Source organism: Poecilia latipinna, unplaced genomic scaffold (genome assembly GCF_001443285.1).
Source record: "Poecilia latipinna isolate Pla-1442-1.1 unplaced genomic scaffold, P_latipinna-1.0 Scaffold2318, whole genome shotgun sequence".
Taxonomy (NCBI): Eukaryota; Metazoa; Chordata; class Actinopteri; order Cyprinodontiformes; family Poeciliidae; genus Poecilia; species Poecilia latipinna.
This window is the reverse complement of record NW_015114934.1, coordinates 4049-11622: the sequence shown is the minus strand read 5'-3', so window position 1 is coordinate 11622 and position 7574 is coordinate 4049. Positions and strand designations below refer to the sequence as shown.

At 47.0% G+C, this 7574-nt stretch overlaps 1 protein-coding gene and 1 long non-coding RNA gene across 4 annotated transcripts in view; one reads left to right on the top strand and one right to left on the bottom strand.

Moving 5' to 3' along the window:
* LOC106937318 (calpain-3-like) overlaps nucleotides 1-3498 on the bottom strand; it is a 17345-nt gene extending 13847 nt beyond the window's left edge. The window contains exons 1-5 of one of the 3 annotated variants that reach the window (XM_015018751.1): nucleotides 2554-3490; nucleotides 2407-2476; nucleotides 2219-2337; nucleotides 917-1050; nucleotides 673-847 (exon numbers count right to left, since the gene is read on the bottom strand). In XM_015018751.1, coding sequence (XP_014874237.1) covers nucleotides 673-847; nucleotides 917-1050; nucleotides 2219-2337; nucleotides 2407-2476; nucleotides 2554-2790 — 735 coding nt within the window. In that variant the 5' untranslated portion in view covers nucleotides 2791-3490. Of the gene's footprint in view, nucleotides 1-672; nucleotides 1051-2218; nucleotides 2338-2406; nucleotides 2477-2553 lie in introns of all 3 variants that reach the window. The other 2 variants (XR_001422362.1, XM_015018750.1) reach the window with 2 other exon arrangements.
* Nucleotides 3499-4841: 1343 nt separating this feature from the next.
* LOC106937320 (uncharacterized) lies at nucleotides 4842-6982 on the top strand. Its single transcript, XR_001422363.1, has 3 exons — nucleotides 4842-5746; nucleotides 5836-6036; nucleotides 6216-6982. It is a non-coding gene; the product is annotated as an uncharacterized LOC106937320 (long non-coding RNA).
* Nucleotides 6983-7574: the final 592 nt, after the last annotated feature.

Sequence of the window (7574 nt, the reverse complement as noted above, 5' to 3'; positions counted from 1 at the left end):
ATCCCAATTAGATGTTAGTAGAAAAATAATAAAGAAACTAGAAAAAAATCTTTATAGGTTTTTAATGATCTTTTTTAGATAAACACATGGCATTCCCTGACATGTGGAGACCATCTCTCAGCATGCTGCCAGTAGGATCGATCCATCCAAAGCACAAGATTCAGCTCCACTGAAGTTCAGCTTTATTTTCCTTTAAAAGCCACATCCAGTTACTGAAGCCTCTTTCTGAAGGACATTAAGATCTGGATCAGTTCAAGGTTCCTCCTTTTAATCAACAACAAAACAGCGATCAGCTCACAGTAAGAACAGCTGCATATCATCCATTACCCTAGTAATGGATTAGGGTTAGCTGCATGTCTGAGTTTATGAATCATTGGCTCTCACAGCGGGGGTTTGTCATCAACATTTGACTTGCTCCATTGTTTATTCCCAACACTGACCCATTATTGCCTGGTCTTGGTGTCTTGGTGTGATGGAGGTCTGTAGTCAGGGTTTGCTGCCCCAACCAGCAAGGAATGACCACTACGTTTCTGTCTCACTCACAACAGACTGAACTAAGAGACAAGTTTTCCAAAAGGTCACACCAGCTATACGCGGTGTAGAAACCAGTGAAATCTCAGAAACATTTTGAGGTGAACATCATAAGAAAATGGAGGACATATTTCTCCGTACCCCTTGTGGCGTGCTACAGCTGAGCAGAGCGCCAAAGTTCCCGGCTCTGGACATCAGCTCCCACAGGTCCGGAGGAGGATCTGACAGCTGGATGCACATGTGGACGCCTCCAGTGAAGTCCATCATGGCCTCTGCAGGAGTCCCAGCATTCATGTCGGTGTAGGAGCCACACACCCTGATGGAGGAAGGCATGAAAGGTAACACGCAGAGAGGAAGCTGCTGAACACGAGCGGTCCGAGCGTACTTGGCGTATGCTTTCTCCAGCAGGGCGGGCCAGAACTCGTTCTGCTTCTTGGACTGAACGAAGATCAGGCTGCCGTTGATTGTTGGCAGCTTGTCATCAATCACAACGTCCACCCACTTCCCAAATCTCCAGAACTAAACAGAGGAAAAAACGTTTTGTTAGCCCAGAGAACTAGCTGCCAAATAACCACTGGTGTTCAGAAGTTTACATACACCCATCATGGTGACTAAAGTCAGAACCATCGGAGGTTTTAATGCCTTCTGTTAGAACCCTTTATTTCCTCCATAGTTTTCCTCACTTACATGTTTGAATGTTCAGGAAAAATCCAGACCACAATCTGCTGCTCCTCTGCTCAGAGGAAACAAAGACTGAACAATTAGATCTCAATGAAAAGTCTGGGGGAGTCTTTAAGACCTGGGAGCACCCTACCAACCGTCAGGCATGGTGGTGGCAGTGTCATCCTGTGGGACCGTTTCATTACCAGTGGTCCTCTGCATCGTACAAAACGACTAAAGAAGGAGGTCAGGCTCCAGTTGGACAACGATCCCAAACACACGTTACGGTTCTGGTTCCCAACACTCTGGCCTCCACGGACTTCAGTGCCAGGAAACCAACCCGGGGTCAAATATCCACCATGTTACTCAGCCAAATGCAGAACCATCTGCCTCTGGGGAAGTTGAACCTACAACCCTGTTTGAAACTGGATGAGGAAACATGCAGACGGCACCAGAGTGTAGAAAAACCCGCTGACTTCATCAGACTTCCCCATAACCAATAAGTCAGTTAATCACCTTATAAATTAAAATGAGCTCAATAAGTTCAGTTTGGACAGCAGTCATTAGAGAGATGCTTCTCTCATATATCTATTAAAATCTGGGGATTTTTAAAGATTCTGGCACTTTTGCCTGTTTTCCCTGTCCAAGCTGAAATATTAATATTGAGAATCATCATAATCCATTTTAATTATTGTTGTATTGTTTATTTATTTTGGATATTTAAAATGTTTTCCAGCTCCAGTGTTAAATGTTCCCCTTATCATCACCGTTATATTAGTCGACTTTGGTCTATGTTGTTTCTGGCGATAATTTCTGGGACAGTTTTCTTGTCCGGTAAAATGAGTCCTTGTGGCCGGCATAGACAGAAGAACCAACCCGGGGAGGAACGTCTCCGACCGGCAGCACGACTCCATCAAGGACTGCGCAGTTCATCGAGCGTCACTCTGAAAGCCACACCGACAGACTGGCAGGACAAGAACTTGTAAGAACCAGGCCTGTTTCCATGGAGACGGACGTGTCGTTTTACCCTGAAATGAAACAGGCCGCAGTAGTTCTCATCAAAGCCTTGTTCCTGAGGGACGACCTGCTGGAGGATTTGATCCTGGAACGTCAGTGCGCCGATCGATGCCAGAAACCAGCAGTTTCCTGATCAGAGAAACAAACAAGTTACCAGGAAATCCGATGAAACGGCTACAACAGGAACGACGGCCTCACCCAGAACTCCTTGACCAAAGTCAAACCTGGAGAACCCTCTCAGGACGAAGGACGGGTTCTGGACGATTCTCTGCAAGAAGCAACAAGTCAACCGGCTTTCCATCTGACACCTGCAGCGTCTGATCAGCCTGATCTGAAACCACTCACCGCCGGCCGGAGCCAGACGACCCGGGCCAGGTCCGAAGGGCTCAGGACTCCCTGTCCGATGGACTTCCTGTCAGGCGGGAACATGTCATCGATGAACTTCAGCCGCCTGCTGACACAGAACTCCTTCAGCTGCTGGAAGTCCTGTCCGAACAGCCGGCCGGGGCTGCAGGCGCGGCCGAAGCCGTCCCGGCGGTGGCGGGCCTCCATGATGTTCAGACAGGCTCCTGGAGGCGGCATGGCTGCGGGCCGACGGCTGGGCACGTTACAGACAGCCCAGGTCAAAGGTCGCCGGACTCTGAGCCAAGGCAAGGCCTGGTTAACCTGAAGCTCCCGTAAAGAGCTTTACATGAGAAAAGAGTAAAAAAAACAAAAAAACCCAGCAAAATTCAGAGCTTGTTCATCAGTTCAGCAACAAGCTGTAACCATGTGCCATTTCTGGAAGTAACTAGTAACTAGTTAGTTAGTAGTAAGTAGTAACTAGTGGAGACGTTCAGGACTGCAGGTCCAGTTCCATATTCCAGTTGATTCCCCTCTGGTGCTGCAGTTTTCTACAGCAGAACCGTCTGTATCCTCTCGTCTTTCTAAACCTTTTTCCTTTCAGGTGAAACTTTGTTGAGCTCCTCATGTTTCCTCCAGACTCTGATCTTCATTCCTCAATAAAATCAAAGGTTTCCTTTCATCTGAATTTCCCTTTGGGAATGGAGGACTGAAGGACTCTGGACCCTGATGGTCCGGTCCGTTCTCTCCGGCCTGGTTCTGATGTTTCTGCTTCAGAAGCCATTTAGCATAAAGATGGTTGGAGTCCAGCCAGTGGCGCAACTGCACATTATTCAGGTGGATGCGAAAACATAAATCGGCGCCCCCCCAAGGCGACGCTGCGTGAAGTGTAAAACTCGCTACATGTACCTCTTATGTGCGAGAGGTGAAGCAGCGTGAGGCGCTGAACTGTATGGGAAAACATAATCGGCGCGTCGCCCCCTCCAGACGGGGTTTTGGCGCCCCCTCTGGTGCTGCGCCCCTATGCGTTGCATACGCTGCATACCCACTTTTTGCGCCTCTGAGTCCAGCTGCTGGAATGTCTTCACATTAACATATTTGGATGCAGCATTCTGCACAGTTAGCGTCTTTAGCATTGACCTACTGTCTGGTCAAAAACAGCGGACAACAGGATTTAACTAGGCCAACAGGTTGGATCCTGCGATTGGATCAGCTGGTGCAATGAGGAGCTTCTCATTTCTTACACACATCCTGTGTTTGATCTTTGGCATCAAGCAAAAATAATCGTCTACAGAAACTCCTAAAACTGGGTTGAGAAAAGTCCTAGGCTGAAAAACACCTGGAAGGAAAGTGAGAAGCATAGAAAACCGAAGCTAGAACTCAGGAATGGTTCAAAGGGGAAATAAAAGCGCTTCCACACCATGTGAAGGAACTGGAGAGACAAAGACTGAACAGCTGAGTTTCCATGAAACTCACAATCGGTGAGAAAACCGCTCTGATTGGTGAGCCTATGAAGGGGTTTACCCATCATGCCTAGCGCCTCCTGAACCTGTCTGCTATGCAGAACGCAGAAGTCATTCAGAGAAAGCGAAGAATCATCAAGGAGTCTCAGCATGTCACAGCGTCAGCTCCTCAGATAAAACTAAACATGTAAATCAGATTCCTGCTGCTAACCGCCGCTGTGTGTCCTGCACTGAGAGCAAAGAGAAGTTAGAGCTTACCTGGAGGCTCAGAGGGCAGGACAGCTGAGACTTTAGATCTGAAGCAACAGAGAAACGATGTGAGCCACACCTGGAGGCACCTGCAGCAGCCGACTGCGGCTTCCAGCCTGACGAGCCAACAGGTGAACCTGCTGCTGCATTTATGACTTTATGACAGGTACGCTGATCCCAGAGCAGCGGCTCACCTGTCAATAATTACCTGAATAATCAAAGCAGTTGGAGCAGCAGAGAGGTGACCCTGATAAACACAGCCTGAACCGTTTCCTTACAGAAACACTTCGCTGCCCTGCTGAGTTTAACAGCTCTGGACTGTTCGACAGGCTCAGCAGCATCACAACATTCAGCCGTTTCATAAAGTCTCTACTTCTCCTGGTGTCTGCTGTTCAGTTTTCATAAAGCGGTGGAAGCAAACAGCCGCGCCTTCCTTCTTTGTGTTCAGCTCTTACAGAGTTATCTCCCAGCTGGAACCAGAAACAGCTCTGTTCTGTTTCTGGTTCTTGTCGCTGTGAACAGAGACATTTATTCCAGCTGCCTCTCTGAACTCGGCTTGTTGGACCACAAAACTCTTCTCTGAGTTTTACTGACGCCTCTGTAAAATTCTCCAAATGCAGTCAGCCCTGTCTTAGAGGATGTCACAGACTCTCCATACAGACACCGGAGTAAATAAATCTCCATCCAGCTGGGAACGTAGCAGAGCCTAGACAAGGCCAGCAGATGGCAGCAGAATCAGCATTTAGTTCTGGTTTAGGACTCGCCTGTTTCTAGATGTTTCTGTGGAACAAAACTACAATTATTCCAAAATATTCAAAGAAGAAAGCTGAAAAGCCACAATGCCACTCCAATCGACCGGCACCATTCATTTCCCTCGGTGCTGATTGGCTGAACCTCCATGGCGGACCCCAAGGCCAGAACCACCTGGCTGCAGAATCTCCTCAACCTTTGACCCCGATGCTGAGGCAGCGAAGACCTGGGACCAAGGAGCTGCAGGATGAAAGTCGTGGACCTCACCGCACCTGCATCAGTTCACCTAATGAACTTCCTGCTTCAGAGCCACGTCTTCTCCTCCAGCCAGGTTCTGTCAGAGTCTCAATCTGACCAATCCTGAAACAGACAACATGGAAAACAGCTGGATGAGTCTCTGGCAGCTGGAGCCATTCTCCTCCAGGTGAGAACCAGGCCCTTAAACTCCTCGCCTCTGCTCTGGAGCCTGCTCACGGTTCCACCATCTTCTCAGCGCCGTTCTGCTGGCATCCATGAAGAAAATCAGTGCAAGACATTTGGAGGTTAAAAACTCCTTCCTTCACAGTCTCTGATGTCCTTTAAGATTTTCTGCATCTTTTCCAAAAACGCTTTAAGAATCCAGACAAGCGCGTCTGATGGTCACACACCGGGCTGAGTTTCATGCTGAGGCGCCGACATGTTCACCGACAGAGATTCACTTTACAGAGGAACTGAGGAAGAAGCTGCTTCTGCAGGTGATTCATGCTGTTTCTATGAATAACTTGGAGAAATTCGTCAAACTTTGGCAAATCATTCCAAACATTTCTGGTTTCATGCATGGCAGACTCTGCTGCTTGACTGAGTGTGCAGGTCTGAACGCTGTTCCTTTGGCTTCAGCTAATCCAATGGCAGCTCAGCTAATGAGTCTGCTGGAGAACAGCCACTCTATAAAGGAGCTGCAGCTGCTCCTCAATCTGCCCCTCAAATCAGACTCAGTCTTCCCTACAGCAACACCAGGTGAGATCCTGACAGAAACTTTTAAAAGGTAAGTCTGACTGCAGTGTTCACAGCAGGAAGCTGCTTCAGTGAATACAGTGATCTATGAAATAGTTAGTGAGAACCGCAGTGAGTGTCGGGTTATGTATCCTTATGGGGACATCTTCAGTGGATGTTGCTGTTGCTTTGAAGTGATGTCTACAGGCAGACTGGTGGTGCTTTCTGCAGGACGCTGCAGCCATGCTCGCTCCAGGCGTCTGCATGAATATCATCAGCGCTCGTCACTCTAAGGACGGATATGGAACCGTTTCCAACCCCGAGAAGTTCCTGAACCAGGATTTCCAGCAGCTGAAAGAGTACTGCCTCATCCGCCAGGTGAGGTTCATCGATGACATGTTCCCCCCCGACCACCGCTCCATCGGCAGGGACATCCTGCAGCCCGCCGACCTGGTCCGGGTGGAGTGGGTCAGACCGTCGGTGAGTTCAGAACACGCAGAATGCAGCTGGAGGTCAGAGGATGTTTAATGAACTACAGAGGCTGAGGATGATTCAGGTCCAGAGAAGGAGGCCTTCTTTTCATGTATTTTTGTACTAGAAAATAATTAAAATCAGGAAAGCAGGAAATTCAGAAGCAGGGCCGGCCCAAGCCTTCATGGGCCCCTAAGTGAAATTTGGTTTTGGGGCCCTCTAGTTTTGCTAATATTGTAGACTGGCTGCAATCAGCAGTCAAATTGTTAGATCATTCAAAAACCTGCTAAACTTATTGCATCTCTGACAGTGATGTTTACATTATATCCAATATGCACTTATAATATAGGATACATGTGTTGGCCCATTTATCGGCGCCGATTTCCTTAACTTTGGGGGAATGGGTGATCGGCCAATGCTTACATGTGACGTTGATCTTATCCACATCAGCCTCTGTCCTTGTCTGCTCTGCAATGAGAAGTTTTACTAACAGACCAGCCCACCAGGTCAGGTCTGCACATTTTCAGTTAATATTCACCCCACTGTTACCAACTCAGTACATTTAGCAACATTTCAGAGAAAAAAAAATTGGTATCGAGAAAAATCTAAATTGAATGGTAAAGCTTTTTAAAGATTGGTAATCCGTGATCAGCCAGAAAACTGAAATTGATGCAGCCCTACACACATAGTCATGACATTCTCTGATTAAATTAATTTCTGTTAGGTGTAATTATAATAATTTATACCAGGAGAGTCTTTCTCACCTGACCGGTACTGAACTGAGTCTGAGCCTTCAAACAATTTTAACTGGACAAGTTTCACATAACTTATAAATTGATATAAAAATACTGTTTGTTTTAGACATAATTATGCTCAGCAGCAAATTAATATATATTGACAACTAAAGCAGAGTAGCTCATTGATATATTAATGTAGCAGCCATGTAGCCTGATGTAAAAACATTTAGCTAGACAATGTCAGACACTGAGAAGTTTTAATTATTGTTATCAAACTCGGCGTTTTGAAGCCAAAAATACCTCAGAAATATACAGAACCACCCTGAGAATCAACAAACCATTTTAAAAATCAAGGGAAAAGAAATAATAATAATGAATGCAA